Here is a 17,770-nt window from a genome sequence, read left to right on the forward strand (position 1 = left end):
GAGAAATCACCAATGAAATGAGCAGCCAAAGTACTCAAGGTATTTTTTGCAGGGCATGAGGCTGGGTAGAAAGAAAGCTCATTAGGTGGCATGGAAATGTGTCCATTTGTGGGTCCTGCTTACTCACCTCTGTCTCCCTTTCTCCCTGCCTCATGATGTGTCCTGGACACTCAGAGCCACTGGTTGTTTCTCAGTGCAGGAGACTCACATCTGTCAGTTTCCTCCCCTTATCTTGTTCCTTTGCCAGAAGATTCCCCTGCCTTCTCTATCTAGCAAATTCTGACCCATTCTTAAAAAAATTTTTTTAAATGTTTTATTTATTTTTGAGAAATGAGAGACAGAGCATGAGTAGGGGAGGGGCAGAGAGAGAGGGAGACACAGAATCTGAAGCAGGCTCCAGGCTCGGAGCTGTCAGCACAGAGCCTGTCACAGGGTTCGAACTCGTGAACCGTGAGATCATGACCTGAGCTGAAGTCAGACGCTTAACCGACTGAGCCACTCAGGCACCCCTCAATGTGTCCTTGTTTATTTTATTCCTCATTTTTCGATTTCTTTTTGGTTGTCAAATGATCCTTTGAAATATTTTCCTTTGTGGGGCGCCTGGGTGGCTCAGTCGGTTGGGCATCCGACTTCAGCTCAGGTCATGATCTCTCGGTCTGTGAGTTCGAGCCCCGCATCAGGGCTCTGTGCTGACAGCTCAGAGCCTGGAGTCTGTTTCGGATTCTGTGTCTCCCTCTCTCTCTGACCCTCCCCTGTTCATGCTCTGTCTCTCTATGTCTCAAAAGTAGATAAACGTTTAAAAAAATAAAAAAAAGATATATTTTCCTTTGTAGTTCTTAACTAGCTGGGCATTCCACTGCACTACTAGTGATGTCATCTGTGACGTCATGAGGGTGGCGGCCACCAACATTGCAGCCTATGGATTGGTCAGTCCCCAGGATCTCTTCAATAGTTCCAGAGAATTCTCTGGCTAAAGATCTGTGCCACATCTATTGGGCAATGTTTACAATCTCATCAAAAGTGGTATTTTCACTGTCCTTAATGTGTTTCTGCTTCTTTCTGTTTCTTGGCAGTTTCTTGAGGGCTCTGATGATCAGGGCAGAGGCAGAAGATACCACTTCAATCTGGGTCTGTTCGTTCTGAATGGTCAGTTTCACTGTAATCCTCAGACCCTTGCAGTCACTGGTTGCCTTGGTGATGTCATCACCAGTCTTTTTTGGAGATAGACCCAGGGGCCGATTTTTGGAGCCAATGCAGATGTGGTATCAACTTCCCCACTGGTGCACCTCAGGTATATAAATGACTTTGATCTTGTGGGGGTTGAACTTAGGTGGCATGATAGAGGTGGCTGGTGTCTGATAACCCAGAATCGGGATGGCCTCCTCTGAGCCAAAAGCCACAAAGTATTTTATTCCTCATTAATGAATATTTATGCCGTTTCCATTTTTCGTATCACAATCTTTGTACATACACCTAAGGACATAGCTAATTTATAATTTTGATACTTCAGATAGCTTCCTCAAAGGCTTTTCCAATTTGTATTCTCATCCACTGTGTATGAGATTGTTTGCATTTTTCTGATTATTAGTGATGCTGAACACCTCTTATCATTGTTCATGGCTGTTTGGATTTCTTTTGTGAATTGCCTGTTAGGATTCTTTGCCGTTAGAATGCTGGATTGATGTTTTTTTTTCTTACTGACCACTTATTTGGCGTCCCCCTCTGCAGAGGGAGGCTTTCTCCACTTCTAAACGCCCAGCTGCTCCCTCTGCTGCTGTCCCACAACATCGTTCATACTGCACGCAGGCCTTCATTTCGCGGACACTCCATACTAAATCCACTTATTCCACAAGTGTTCTTTGTGAGCCTACCGAGTGCTTGGCCTTGGGCTAGGTGCTGGGTGTAGAGATAGAGGTAGGTCATCATAGTCTCCGCTTCAAAGAGTTTAGTTCTGAAAGGCAGCTTTGGGCATAGAAAAGAACATCGTTTTGGATTCAGACAAGACTTAGGTTTGAACCCCAGCTGTATGATTTACAGTAAGTCACCTGACCTTACCAAGTTGCAATTTCCATACCAGTGAAATGGGCTAACACCTCCCTCACAGAGTCATTTCGAGAATGGGAGAGAGGATAATATATTTGGAGTGACAAGCAAGGTCCTCTTACATAGTAGGCTCTCAGTGAATGAATAATAATAAGTACAAAAGCAACTGTTAAGTGAGTGGTCAAAATTAGTTAGTTCTCAGGGGTACTAGATATTACTGATAAACTGGAACCAAAGAAAAAAGGCAGCTCCTCCCTCTACAATGGAAGAGTAAAGACAGTAATATGCGACACTCACCCGGACCCTGCTATAGTACATCCCCCATCTTGTCTGCTCTCTGCAGCAGATTTCTGCTTTGTCCTGGACCCTCGTCCCAATTCAGCTGCTCACTGTTGATGTAGTACTGCCACCGTCTTGGGGGGAAAACAGGTGCTTCCTTCCTCAAATAAGTGGGCTCTCTAGAACATTCTCTGTAAGAGAGACTTCAGGGTATTTTGCATATTGCTACCCATGATTTCAAGAAGTGTGGACTAGAGACTGCAGGAGGTGGAAACAGAACTACTGTGTGTGTAATTTGGGGAGAGACTCAGAGACCCAGACTATAGACACAGCTCTGCCTCTGCTAGGTTGCTAGGTGACTCTTGGCATGTCTCTTCCTTTCTTGGCTTCAGTTTTCCCATTACTGTAATAGGAGACCAGATCTCTCAGTTTCTAAAAGCCATCTAAATGAGAACTCACCATGTCAAGGCAAAAGTGTATATATATACACTACTCTCCTCATCTACAGATCTCTGTATCCTTGGGAACCCTGCAGCTCTTTATGCCTGTCTTAATGTCATAGAGCACTACACTGCATCCCACTTATCTGGGGACATGACATGGTTTCCCCACTGATCTGACAGCTGGTGAATCCACATCTAGTTCTTAGTTTGCCTTCATTTCTTTAACACCTTTAATGAGTGCTTGGGGTCTGCTAAGTACCACGTTAGCTTGTGAAGATACAAAGATAAAATGTCAAAGCTTCTGCCTTGAGAGAGTCCACAATCCAGCTGGGAGACAACTGTAAGGCAAACACAGTATAATTGACTTGATGGAGATTTGTCCAAATTGTAGGGAAGCCTAAGGGAAGGAATGCCTATTCTGTCTGGCTGGTCTTCTTCCTGAAGACCCAGGGCTTGAGTGCAGTAGGGTATGGTAGGGGTGTATTTAAAAGACAAAGACAAGGACTTTATAGGCACTGGGAATGCCTTTTGCAAAGGCACAGGTATAGGAGAGCATAGTGTCTTCTGGTGACTGCTCAGGATTTAGCATGGTGGTCAACAGGGAGGCAGATGTCAGTTCATGAAGTGCCATCCAGAGGACTACAGGTTTTATGAAATAACCTAAAAGGAGTATCTAAAGCATTTTGACTAATGGTAAGTAGTAAATCTTTGTTGAATGCTTGAGTAATAGTAGGATTGGGCATGGTCACTCAGTGCATTTCCTAACCTTGTGGCCCTGGGCAAGTTGCGTAACCTCTCTGAATGTTTCCTTTTTTGTGAAATGGGAATGAAGAATCAACCTCAAGGGAAGCCTGGCTTGCTCAGTTGGTAGAGTGTGCAAAGCTTGATCTTTGGGTTGTGAGTTTGAGCCCCACGTTGGGTGTACCGATTACTTAAAATAAAAATAAAAATCAACCTCAAAAGGTTGTTAAAACTTATTTATAACTTTTTAATTAGATGGTTATTTATTTTGAGAGAGAGAGAGAGTGCATGCAAGTAGGAGAGAGGCAGAGAGAGGGAGAGAATCCCAAGCAGGCTCCTTGATGTCAGTGCAGAGCCCTATACAGGGCTTGATCTCAGGAACTGTGAGATCATGACCTGAGCTGAAATCAAAAGTGGGATGCTTAACTGACTGAGCCACCCAAGCATCCCAAAATGTTGTTAGAATTTAAAACGGTGTACTGGGGATTCTTTGCTATGGATTCTCTCTCTGCTCTTCCCCCACTCGCATGCTCACTCATGCTCTCTCTCTCTCAAAATAAAAAAATCAAAACTTAAAAAAAAGCTCTTAAAATTTAAAAGGGTTTAGGGACGCCTGGGTGGCTGTCAGTTAAGCCTTCGACTTCAGCTTAGGTCATGATCTCCCAGTTTGTGGGTTCTAGCCCCACCTTGGGCTCTGTGCTGACAGCTGAGCCCAAGCCTGCTTCAGATTCTGCCTCCCTCTCTCTCTGCCCCTCCCCTGCTTGAGCTCTGTCTCTCTTTCTCTCAAAAATAAACATTAAACATTCTTTTAAAAGGGTTTATACGTAATACACTTATAGATAAGCCTGGCACTTGACAAAAGCTTAACACTTTATTTTTTTAGAGATAACTTCTCTACACCATACACGTTACCTAAACAATTTAGTAATCTCTGTGATCCACTTCTAAGCCTTTTTCCTGCTCTGCAAAATGGTTCCTCCAAGTTTACCTTTTCATTATAACCTGTCCTTCTTCCTAGCATTTACCATGTTAATTTAATTTCTAATTATTTTCCTGATCACACTCTTAGACTACACCCAAATTGTATTGTTTTCCCAGCTAGACTCAGCTCTAGGAGACCAGAGACTTAAATTTTTATTTTATTTTATTTTATTTTATTTTATTTTATTTTATTTTATTTTATTATTTTTTTTTTTTTTTACCACTACATCCACAGTTGCTAACACTGCTTCTTAACAGATGCTCAAAAAATGTTGGGAAGAAGTACCAATGTCAAGCTTATCTTTCAGGACTGTTGCCCAGGACCAACCTATACAGTGCTTTGCCATTGTGTAAAGTTGTACAGATGGGTTTATTATTGCTAAGTATTAAAATAAGGTGTGAGAAGAGGAACAGAAGACAGAGGCTTCTAACACAATCTTGTAGCCTCTGAAGGCTTCCAAAGGACGAGTATTAACTTCAATCTTTATCAAGAATGCAGCTCTTCATGAGCGCCTGGCCGGCTCAGTCAGTAGAGATGTTGACTCTTGAGTTGAAGACCAACATTGAGCGTAGAGCTAAAAAAAAAAAAAAAAAAGAAAAAAAAAGGCATGTCTTCAAGACTCACAAAGAGTTAAATCTGTTGCCTCGAATTCTAGGAAAGAGAGAGCCAGAATCATCCCAATACTAACTAAATTCAACTTCAAACTAGAGGTGGAAGGGACCTGCCTAAGATCACCTAGCGTTAAGGCCAGACTCTTTCAAAGAAGGTTCTCTTTCGTCGAGGTCCCGCTGTACGCTGGGGAACCGGCCTCTAGAACCCGTCCTCCCTACCCTAACCCACTTGGGTCTCAGCTCACCTCCCACGCCACGTGGCACAAAGACGATTCCCCGGAGGTCGAGACAGCAGGAGGCGGAGCCCGTCCGGAAACCCGCCCAGGGGCATCATGGGAGATGTAGTTTTCCTCGCCGGCACAGAAAGGGTGCGAGGTCTTCCCTGATTTTGCCTACTAAGTAGCATCCCCTGCGTGCAAGTCTTTAAAGCCAAGTGTTACCCCATTATAGATGTAGCCTAGGTATCTTTGAAAGAAGTCACGAAGGGGAAGGGGCAAAGCAAGGAAGGCAACTCAACAGATTATCAGCAGGGAAATGAAAGGGTTAACAGTTATTACGCATGCGCACAGAGGGCTCGCCGGGTAGGCGGGGACGGAAGACAACTCCCGGGAGCTGTGTTTTCCCCGGAAGTGCCTTCCCTCCTCCCGGGTCCGCGCGGACGCGGTTTCCTTACCTCATTTGTCCTCGCCCCTCCCCATCCCTCTACGCGCTTTGGTTCCTGGTTGGTGCTTCCTGGTCGCAGCCGCGGCAGTGAGTATGTGTGTGACGGACCCCCGGCCGCCCGCGGCCGGGGGACCCCTGCCCGCCCTCCGCCTCTCTCGCCGGGCTGTGGAACTAGCTCGTGTCCCCTCCCCGGCCTCCGCGCCCCCCGTCTGTCCCTACTCGTGGCAGGGTGCAGCTCTGGCCCCTCAGTCGTGTTCTGCCTCTTGCGGCTCGGCTGACCGGCTGGGGTGTTCGCTTCTCCCTACTCGGCCAGGGGCGAGGTCGTGGTTCAAAAAACCCCGGGCACCCATGGCCTTGGTGGGGGTGGCGTTTCTACCCCATGCCTTTTATCCTCCCCCAGGTCCCGTTTTTTTTTTTTTTTTTTTTTTTTTTTTTTTGTAGGGAAGCCGGTCAGTCAGTTAAACGCGGAGGTCCTGCCTCACTGAGGGAGCCCGGCCTGTGGGGGACCGAATAGCCCAATTCCAGCCTCTGCTGTCAGAAGCAACAGCTACAACTGTGGGGTCAGAAAATTTTAGGGGATTGTGCTACTTGTCCTATGTAAAACAGGGGGATTTGGACTGTGTGCACCAAGATTTGCTATATCCCTCACATCCTGTGAGCCCGCAGTTAACTTCCAACTTTAAAAGCTGCAGGTGCAGTGGGAGAACTGGCTGGGAATCAGCAGGCCTCGGTTCTAGTCGTGGCTCCACCACTGAATCGCTGGTGACTCTAGGAATCTCATGTTTAGGCTGAATTTACCTCCGTTTCACATTACAGGGTCCAGTGAGGAGATCTTTAGGCTCAATGAATCAATAAGCTTCTCAGAGAGCCCGTTTCTGTATACATAAAATGAGAGCGTGCAAGTTAGTGACTGTCCATTCCAAAGCTCTTGACTTTGTGTTTCGAATACTTTTGCTGTAACATACAAAGACTCTGAAATGGGCTGTGTGTATATTTCAGACAGGATTACCTTTGGGGGACAATTCAGTATTGTTGCTTTCCAGAATCTGAGGGTAGGGGATGAACTGAGGAAGACCTGGAAGTGAGGATTATAAAGTGGCTACAAGAGTAAGGTGCTGTGTAGTAAAAGGAAGAAGGTTTGAGAGAAAGGTGAAGGAAGTGTTTTGAGATAGGATTAGTTATCATAAAAAGACTATGTATACCAAGAACAGCTAGACTTGTCTGAATAAATTTAGCATAACTTTCTCCCACCAATATCTTGTATTGTCTCTCTTTTTTTTTTTTTTTTGGTGAGTGTCGTTTCACATATTTGAATTCTCTACCCTAGTCAGATTTGCTTCAGAGTGAAAATTGTATTTGAAGAATAGGTAGAGATTTTCATTCTAGACTGAACTTAATAGTGTTTCAAATCTGTCACTGTCAGGATAGCTAGCAGAGTATATAAATATAATAGAGTATGTCAGAAATTTTAAGTTGAAAATCAACTATGTCTATTAATCACTTTCCAGTGAACATTGGACTTAAGAGTAATCTGTGATTTGAATGTTGAAGTGGATACCTATGTCATCAAGAAGAAACATTTAGGCTAAAAGTTCTTTGAAAGGAAATAAGAGCAAAAGGTCTGGAATGACCAGCTGGTAGACTGTTAGAGCAGAAAAGTATTGGCCTCAAAAATACTATAGTAAAATATAAAAGCTTAAAATAAGCCTTAAGTTGTGTAGCTTAAAAATTTTTAGTGAATGAAAACTGCTCCCACTTTTGAATGGTGAGAGTCTTTGCAGTGATTCTCTATGCCTGTTTTTTATTAGTTAAACCATTTTAATTTTATGAATAAATTTTATTCTCAAACTGGGTGTTTTAGGTTTTAAGAACCATCTTCTTTGGTCATGGGATTGCTGTACTCTTGAGTACCAACTTGCAAGGTTCTTGGATGGTAAAGTGATAATAAATTCACATGTATGCTTTTCCTTCCAATTAAAATACCTCTTTCATAGTTTTTATACTCCACTGGGAAGTGAAATGGATATTTTTGAGATAAGCTTAGGTGTTAGAACCAATGCAAATATAGCTTTGAAGGAAGCCTTTTTAAAAAAATTTTTATTTGAAATTATTTTGGAAAAGTGAAAAAAAAAGTTTAGTGAACACTTGGCTAAGAGTCAGGGAAATGTGAATCTGTCCCACCTATGTTCTTAATCAGCTGCATAACCTCGGATAGGCTTCCTTATCTCTTTAGGCTTTAATTTCCTTATGTGTAAATTGAGGAGGTCGTGTGAGATAATCAGGAAGGTCTCTTTGAGGTTTAAAATTTTGTGGCTCTCATAGGGACCTTATGTTATCTAGTTAAGTATGCTTGAGATCGTATATAATGATTAAAAGCTGAGAAAGTCTTCTAGTTCAAGATGTGTGTGTGTATTTATTTATTTCATATTTGTCCTGCGAGTGTATACTTAAAAAAAATTAAATGCATTTGAATGTGATTAAAGTAGTACATAAACATAAACCAAAATAGCCTCGGGCAAACCTTAACCCTGGCATACATAAGCTACATAAAGAGCAGAGCAAGTTATGCTGAGCACAATTTTCAAGTACAGAAGATACAAAATCCTCTTAAAGGCCATAGGGGCTAAATTGTTAAATTCATTTTTCTACATTTCAAGGAAAGAGATAAACCCCTAGACCCAAGGAAGTCAGTTTTTATTATATTTCTGTAGTTTATTTTTGGCATACATTCACAGGTGTGCCCGTGGCTCTTTTCTTAATCCCTTTCCTTTGGGATGGTTCCAAGAGTAGTACAAATTTGTAACTCTGTAATTTAGCTCTTTTAATTTTTTCTGTGCTGCACTGGAATTATGTTATTTATGTTTTATCAGTATGGATCCAGTGAGGATTTTGAAGGAAGCATAATTCCTTTGACTTCTTTCAGAATTAATTTACCTATTAAATAAAAAGGAAAGAATTCATCTTTTATTTGAATTGCTCTGAGGCTAACATTTCAATATAAACTGATAAATGCTATGAGCATTATTATTCAGACAGCCACATTTAACTTGTATGACAACAACAGCATAGCAACCTGAAGGACAGTGTAAGAATGGAACAGGTGTATCGTAACTTTTAGAAGAAAAAGGCATTTAAAAGTTGGTTTCTTCCCCCCACCCCCACCTTTATTGAGGTATAATTAACAAATAGCATTGTGTAAGTTTAAGGTGTACGATATCATGATCTGTTGTATGAAATAACTACCACATTGAGATTAATTAACACAGCCATCACCTCACATACTGTCTTCCTTTTTTTTCCACCAGTGAGAACATTTTAAGATCTACTCTTAGCAGATTTCAAGAATACAATACTGTATTGTTAACTCAGAAGTTATCATTTTTACTCCCAGCTTTGTTGAGGTATAACTGAACATATAACATTGTGTAAGTTTAAAGTGTATGACACGGTTTCTTTATTTCTGTGAACAGAAAAACTCCATTGTAAGGAGTGCATTTTTGGCTTTTGTTCATTTGCTTCTTGGAGTCAGCTGGTTATATTACCAAAACTACCATCAGAACACTGACATTTGGGGCTGAAAATTGGTAAACTAAAAACAGCTGGTCTTTCTGAATTGCATTTGTATAGCTAAAAAGGACGTGGAAAGAGTAAATTTTCATTGTAATTGTTCTTTAGGCTGTCCCTGATTTTTGAACAAAACCTGAGTTATTTTTCCAGAGCTTTCATTTGGATCAGTGTTCCATCAGTACCTCATTGAAACATCTGTGTAGATTTTGGGTTGATATGAGAATAGTTGGAATAGTTGGAGACAACTTTGAACTTCGTCCCACCATAATTTCCATATTTTAGGCCCATACTAGATTTATTAGTACTGAAGAGCAAATGCCAGATAATATTATTCTTTTATTTATTTATCCGTTAATTCAACAGACATTCATGCAGGTCCTGCCAAATACCAGTTACTCTGCTTGGCTTTGGGGATCCAGTGTTTAACAAAGTGCATATAGTTTCTGCTCTCCTGGGCTATGTCGTCTGTTTTTGTGGGAGATTTACATTGAATTAGTAATTAGAACTGTGGTGAGTGTTTTGAAATGTAAAGTGCTATGGAAGCTATAAAAGGGACACTTAATTTAGTCTGGTGGGTCAAGGGAAGCTTCTCAGAAAAGTGATGTTTAAGCTGAGTGGAAGGTGAATAAGATTTAATATGCCACAGTAGGAAAATAAAGTGCTCCTGTAGCTAGGAGTTTGCCTCAGTTTTAGGTCCTTAGTGTGTGTTTCATACACATCTTTATTGCTAGTACAAAAGTAAACCATGGCTTATCACGTATTTTTATGTATTATTTTAGTCAAGTTAAGGTCATGAGATTAATTTTTTGATTGAAAATAAAAATCTGGGGGCGCCTGGGTGGCGCAGTCGGTTAAGCGTCCGACTTCAGCCAGGTCACGATCTCGCGGTCCGTGAGTTCGAGCCCCGCGTCAGGCTCTGGGCTGATGGCTCGGAGCCTGGAGCCTGTTTCCGATTCTGTGTCTCCCTCTCTCTCTGCCCCTCCCCCGTTCATGCTCTGTCTCTCTCTGTCCCAAAAATAAATAAAAAACGTTGAAAAAAAAAATTTAAAAAAAATAAAAAAGAAAAAAAGAAAATAAAAATCTGCACTAAAACAGTAAATATGATGATTGTTTCCTGTAGTGGATTTTCATTAAAGTTGAAGTGATATTTCTATGTGAGAATGCATATCTGAAAAGATGAGAGGAAGAACCAGAACCAGGGAAGAGATGAAAAATGGACGGACTAGTGAGAATGACTTAAAACATTCTTGTGATTTTTAACATTTTAGGGGAAAAAAATGTTTGGTGTCTGAAGCAGTGGATGTCAACCTATTTTTTCTTTCTGTCACACCTGCAAAATATTGTGTTTCCACTAATAGCTGTAAGTCAATTTGTTGGTAGTAATTTTCATTTGGGAGGGGTGGGCATTGTTAGAGTAGGTCATAACAGGATTTGGAAATCCTTGAAAAAAAGGTACTCTAAGAGGAAAAGGTATTTTAATATGTCACTGAGAACAGTGATGGCTTTCACAGAAGTTAGCTCTAAGGTGATATTGTTATGCACTAAACAGGCATGATCTGAGCTTTTAAAATACATTCTTTGTATGATTTTCTCTTTTACAGCATCAAGATTACTGACTTTCCATGATGTTTGGTGGTTATGAGACTATAGAAGCATACGAAGATGACCTTTATCGTGAAGAGTCCTCTAGTGAACTGAGTGTTGATAGTGAGGTGGAATTTCAGCTCTACAGCCAAGTTCATTATGCCCAACATCTTGATAATGTCATTAAAGAGGAAGAACATGAAGAGAAGAACTCCGGGAATTCTGAATCATCCATTAGTAAACCAAATCAGAAGAACTTAATTATCCTTTCGGATAGTGAGGTCATCCAGCTATCAGATGGGTCAGAGGTCATCACTTTGTCTGATGAAGATAGTATTTACAGATGCAAAAGAAAGAATTTTAGAGTCCAAGCAAAAGAAAAAACCCAAGGTCCTCCTGCATCTTTTCATTCTAATAAGTTGACTGATAAGAAATGCAAGAGGAATATTGAGAAGCCTAAATCTGAAGAGCTATCGGGTACAATCCGAGAGGTCATGATTATAGAGGTCAGTTCAAGTGAAGAGGAAGAGAGCACCATTTCAGAAAGTGATAACGTGGAGAACTGGATGCTGCTGGGATGTGAAGTTGATGATAAAGATGATGATATCCTTCTCAATCTTGTGGGATGTGAAAACTCTGTAAATGAAGGTTAGTATCATGTTGGCCATTTTGAAAAGTAGTACCATCTTTAATAAGGAAGACTGCTTTTCCTAGACAAAAGACCAATAGGGTCTGCTCCATTTAATTCCTCACCTTTCAGTCTTGTTTTTTGGCTTGTTTCTCATGAGACTCTTACCAGTGGCTGCTCTAATAGTGGTCTGTGTGAACATCAGAAAGAGTATGTCAGAATATCAAAGACACTCTGCTTCTACTGTAAGCAAATTCATAGCTGCTTCTTCCTGTTTGGCTAGAGCCAGTTCTGGACCTGAAATCTTAGTCCCCCTCTCTCTCTACTTGGTATCACAGGTGAGTACTCCATCCATCTCTGACATTGGTCCTGTGTTCTCATTTGGCCAACTCTGTTGGGACTGCCTCTTCCTAAGTGATTTGCTTACCTAGGAATTAGCCAGGTAGCAAGCATGGGGAATGCTTGATACACAGAGGATATGGAATTAGTATTGAGATTTTAGGAACTCTACAGTCACTAAGATAGACTCTGAAAAGCTGTAAGTCTACAGTAGATTATAGGAGAAACCACATCACCAGAGATTGAAATTTTGGTGTGAGCTTTGTCTTCTCTGTCATATATTGCATCTAATCTTGATGCTTATTCCTTTACAAAGTCCCTTTTGTTTCTCTCCCTGTATGCCTAATGCTAGACTCTTGCAGTGAGTGATTTCCTAAATGATCTTTTATATCTTCCCTGCACACTGTTGTTAAACTAGGAGTCTTGAAAGGCCCTTTTGCTCATGGTACTTTACTTTGCTCCAAAACCTTTAATAGTACCCACTTGTTCTCAGAGGAAATGATGGCATTGAATGTAGATCATGCTTTGGAGCCCCAGTACTTGACCCCTTTTTAAAAATTTATTTATTTATTTATTTTTATTTTTAAATTTTTTAAGAGAGAGCACAAGTGGGCGAGAAGGGGCAGAGGGAGAGAGAGAGAGAGAGAGAATCTTTTTTTTTTTTTTTTAATTTTTTTTTTCAACGTTTTTTTTTTTTTTTTTTTTTTTTTTTTTTTGGGACAGAGAGAAACAGAGCATGAACGGGGGAGGGGCAGAGAGAGAGGGAGACACAGAATCGGAAACAGGCTCCAGGCTCCGAGCCATCAGCCCAGAGCCTGACGCGGGGCTCGAACTCACGGACCGTGAGATCGTGACCTGGCTGAAGTCGGACTCTTAACCGACTGCGCCACCCAGGCGCCCCAGAGAGAGAATCTTAAACAGGGTTCTTTCTTGCTCAGTGCAGAGCTTGATGTGGGGCCCAGTCCCACAGCCCTGGGATCATGACCTGAGCCGAAATCAAGAGTCAGACACTCAACTGACTGAGCCACCCAGGGTTTTTTTGTTTTTTTGTTTTTTGTTTTTTTTTTTTTTTAGGAGACAAACTGTAGGTTTCCAGGCCATAGGATTTCCTAACTACTTAAATTTGCCCTTGTGGGAAAGCAGCCACAATACCTAAAAAAACAGGATGGCTATTCCAACAAAATCTTATTTATAAAAATAGGTAGTTGGCTCAGTCTATAACAGGCCAGCCCTTAGAAGTTGACAGCAAAAGGAAGAAATAGAGTAGTAGCTAGAACATGTAGTAGAATCAAGTTTTATCAGAATAAGATAGATCTGAAAATGTTTTTAGGTAGAAGGGAAAAAACTTTTGAAGGAGAGATTAAACCTGTTTGATAGATTGAGGTAGTAGGGACCAAGGAAGAGATGGGATCAGGTGTGTATGTCTGAATTAGCCTTAAAAGGGAAGAGGCACACCAGTAACTTCTAAAGTATCAAATAGAGAAGTAGTGAAAATAAATAAATTCAGATGGATGGCAGATGAGGGGATATATGAGCATGTGTTTGATTTTCTTGAGAAAATGAAAGGAGAATTGGGAGTGGAAGTGGGCAGGGAGTACCTAGGAGCTTTGAGTGCGGAAAGCATGTTTAAGTGCTGTGGGAGATTCTCTTAGGCAGTGGTTCCCAGTATTTTGAAGATGACAACCTTTTTAACTTCACAACGGTTTGTGAAACCCTCCCCCCACATCACTGTAGTTATGTTTATAGTGCTTGTTAGTTGAGAAAATGCGTATTAGCAAAAAGCTGCTGTTTTAGTACTTTCTCACATGACGTTGTGTTTTATTAACCCCAGTATCTGCACATTGGAAAAATGTTAATACATATAGGTGTATATTTCTTTATATAATGCATGCCTCTGGGTATCCATTGTGATAGCTAATTGTGCAGCTCCCCGGGAGTCTGAAGCTCATAGTTGGAAAATCATTGTGCTGATAAATCAATAAGCAAATAACAGGATTACTTAGAAGTAGTATTCAATTAAAATTGAAACAATATGGACTTGCAGTGAACTCACTTTGAAGGATTTCATAACTTTTTCCAGTAATACTTGGCAGCCTGGAGCAAGATTATGGAAACCAAATGATCCAGGGTTAAGTGTACGATGGGTCAAAAGCATTTAGCCTGTTCTTTCTTCAACCCTGACATTGCACCTGGTTTCATCAAACACTAATGTGTTGATCATGATCAGCCACTTTTCTTGAACTCAGATTGTCCACCTTGCTGATTTTTCCATTTGGGTATCTTATCGTCATTTCAGACTTAACATACTGAAAAGTTTGATAAATTGAAAGGGTTATTTTTCCACAGAAAGAGGAGCAGGTTAACTGGGAAGTGATTAGCAGTTCTCATTTTGCCCTGAGAACTAAGGTTTTTCAGGACAAAATGAAAGAGGTTAATGAGGGGTAGTGAGAATGGGGGTATAGGGTAGCTATATGGAGTGTGAGCCATATGGAAGTGAGGATTCTAGAAGAAAGGGAATGATAGATTTAGTCAGGTATGTTTTACAGGAGAGAAGAAACGAAGGAATCTAAAGAGATCTCTGGCAAACAATTTTAGTGTTTTCTGTTATTAGCAGATGATAAGCATGGCTGTTACTGCATTTTTGGAGGAGGGGACATTTGTGTTTATTATTAATTGTGGAATTAACATAACAAAATTAACTATTTTAAAGTGTTCAATTTAGTGGCATTTAGTATATTTACAATGTTATGGAACCATCATGTCTATCTAGTTCCAAAACATTTTTAGAACATTATGGATCTCTTTCTTCCCTCCTCTCCCTGATCCTGGCAACCACTAATCTGCTTTCTGTCTATGGATTTACCTATTCTGGGTATTTCATGTAAATAGAACCGTCTAATTAATATGTGACTTTTGTGTCTGGCTTCTTTTACTTAGCATAATGTTTTAGAGGTTTATACATATTGTAGCATGTATCATACTTCATTCCTTTTCAAGGCTGAGTAATATTCCATTGTGGTGTTACACCACATTTTGTTTATCCGTTCATCGGTAGATAGACATTTGGGTTGTTTCCACCTTTTGGCTATTATGAATAGTGCTACTGTGAACATTCATGTATAAGTATCATTTGAATACCTATTTTGGGTATTATTCTAGCCATATACCTCAGAATAGAGTAGCGGAGGTTCCTGTTTACTTTTGAGGAACCACCAGACTGTTTTCCACAGTGGCTGCACCATTATACGCTCCCACCTGCCTTGTGTGAGGGTTCCACTTAACTGCATTGCTTTTAACAATGATTTGTGATGTTGTGTATTTCTGTTGTGATGTGCTGGTTTACTCTGTTATTTCTTAGTTTTTTCTCCTAGTATTTTGTTTTTTATACTTTTTACTTATGTTGTCTTATGTTTTTCTAGAATGGTTTTTTTGGTATCACGTTTTTCTTGTATCTTTTCTTCTACTTACAGGTTTTAAAGAAACTGATTCTTGTAAGTGTGTATTCTCTTAAAGTTTAGTGTGTTTATGTGTATAAATTTATAACACCTTTTCTGCAACATTAGTAGCATTACTAATGTTTGGTACAAGACCCAAGTAATTCCAAATACTGTACTTCTTGATTCCCTTTGACATTCATTCAGCATATATTCCTCTTATCCATATTGAAATTTATCCCTTTGCTCCTAGGATGTGTTTTTTGTTCCAACCAAATTGAAACAAATTCTGCAATTCTGCAGATTAACTTGCTTGACTTTTATAAATTCTGACAAATATTTAAATGTATATCTCCTGTTTTATTTCCTTGATCTGCTAATGCCGTAATCCTATTTCTTTTCAGTTAATAAACAATATATTCTGCAGTGATGTTTATCTGAGTGCGTTGTTACTCTCTAATCATTATTATCCTGTTTGTGAATAGATCTGAGTTCAGTTTATATAATAGTCTTTAGAGAGAAGATTAAATGTTGGTGGAAATTTGTAGAAATTCTGGCATACTTTTGAAATGATGATTATTAAACAGTAGCAGTAGCTGTTTGGTGTGCTGCTCCCCCTTCTCTCCAAACCCCCAAACTATGGCATGTTTAATTTTACTTTTAATGTTTATTTATTTTTGAGAGAGAGCGTGAGTGGGGGGAGGGGCAGAGAGAGAGGGAGACACAGAATCCAAAGCAGGCTCCAGGCTCCGAGCTGTCAGCACAGAGCCTGATCTGGGGCTTAAACCCATGAACTGTGAGATCATGACCTGAGCCAAAGTTGGATGCTTAACCGACTGAGCCACTCAGGTACCCTAAACTATGGCATATTTAAAATATCACTATGACAGAAGGGATTGCAGGCTCTTGAGGGCAGGTCTTTTCCATACTCAGAAGCCTCCTTACAATATTTAGAGTACTTCTTGGATATATATTAGTTCTGTATTTATTAGTTCTGTATAGCTAAATGACCAAATATTTATTGAGCATCTACTCTGTAGAATACATAGAGGGGATTTAAGATGATAAAAGACATAGTTTTAGCTTTAAGTGGCTTAGTGTTTCATTGAAGAGACAAAATTTATGTAATACATGTATTATAAAAAGAAGCTGACACTAAGAAGCTAAGTAATTTATGGAAGTCTCTCCTTAATAGTGGGAGTTAAGTCTCTTAAAATCCTGATGGTAGATTAGTTGAAAACTTAACTACCTTAATAAAAATAGAATTAGTGAATTTGAGGTAGTGAATGAATGAAGGAATATGTAAGTACATACATATTTCCCATTTACTATTGTTAAATTTGTAGTAATGAGTGCAGTGCCATTCTTGCTCTATGGAAACTTCAGACTGTCCCCCACTACTTCAGTTTTACTTACACATTTGTTTTGCTTTAATACACAATCAGGCAGGGGCACCTGGGTGGCTCAGTTAAGTGTGTGACTTCGGCTCAGGTCATGATCTTGCAGCCCCATTTCGGGCTCTGTGCTGACAGCTCAGAGCCTGGAGCCTGCTTTTGATTATGTGTCTCCCTCTCTCTCTGCTCCTTCCCCACTTGTGCTCTCTTTGTCTCTCTCAAAAATAAACATTAATAAAAAATTTAAAAACACACAATCAGGCAGATAATACACAACTAGGAGGCCTTTTTTCCCCCTACTGTTCTTCCTCTGAATGTTGGATGCGTTTCTGATTTTCTGATTTGAAGTTCTTTTTTTTTTAAACTTTTTTTTAAGATTTTCTTTTTATTTTTCCTTCTCTTTTTTTCACTTTTTAAAAATTGTTTAATTTTTTAAATTTAATTTTTTAAAATTTGCATCCAAATTAGTTAGCATATAGTGCAACAATAATTTCAGGAGTAGATTCCTTAAGCCCCTTACCCATTTAGCCCATCCCCCCCCCCACAACGCCTCCAGCAACCCTCAGTTTGTTCTCCATATTTATGAGTCTCTTCTGTTTTGTCCCCCTCCCTGTTTTTATATTATTTTTGTTTCTCTTCCCTTATGTTCATCTGTTTTGTCTCTTAAAGTCCTCATATGAGTGAAGTCATATGATCTTAGTCTTTCTCTGACTAAATTTCACTTAGCATAATACCCTCCAGTTCCATCCACATAGTCGCAAATGGCAAGATTTCATTCTTTTTGATTGCCGAGTAGTACTCCATTGTATATACATACCACATCTTCTTTATCCATTCATCCAGCGATGGACATTTGGGCTCTTTCCATACTTTGGCTATTGTTGATAGTGCTGCTATAAACATGGGGGTGCATGTGTCCCTTCGAAACAGCACACTTGTATCCCTTGGATAAATACCTAGCAGTGCAATTGCTGGGTCATAGGGTAGTTCTATTTTTAGTTTTTTGAGGAACCCCCATACTGTTTTCCAGAGTGGCTGTACCAGCTTGCATTTCCATTTAAG

The 17,770-nt window shown here is 40.1% G+C and overlaps 1 protein-coding gene and 1 pseudogene across 6 annotated transcripts in view; one reads left to right on the plus strand and one right to left on the minus strand.

Moving 5' to 3' along the window:
- Window positions 1–836: 836 nt before the first annotated feature.
- LOC102960363 lies at window positions 837–1,403 on the minus strand (annotated as a pseudogene).
- Window positions 1,404–3,298: 1,895 nt separating this feature from the next.
- Window positions 3,299–17,770, plus strand: part of ZCCHC7 (zinc finger CCHC-type containing 7) — a 254,671-nt gene continuing 240,199 nt past the window's right edge. The window contains exons 1-2 of one of the 6 annotated variants that reach the window (XM_042963889.1): window positions 3,299–3,458; window positions 10,931–11,561. In XM_042963889.1, coding sequence (XP_042819823.1) covers window positions 10,952–11,561 — 610 coding nt within the window. In that variant the 5' untranslated portion in view covers window positions 3,299–3,458; window positions 10,931–10,951. Of the gene's footprint in view, window positions 3,459–5,408; window positions 5,468–5,671; window positions 5,854–9,058; window positions 9,164–10,361; window positions 10,690–10,930; window positions 11,562–17,770 lie in introns of those variants that run through there. The other 5 variants (XM_042963888.1, XM_015540721.2, XM_015540720.2 and 2 more) reach the window with 5 other exon arrangements.

This window comes from Panthera tigris, chromosome D4 (assembly GCF_018350195.1).
Source record: "Panthera tigris isolate Pti1 chromosome D4, P.tigris_Pti1_mat1.1, whole genome shotgun sequence".
NCBI classification, from domain to species: Eukaryota; Metazoa; Chordata; class Mammalia; order Carnivora; family Felidae; genus Panthera; species Panthera tigris.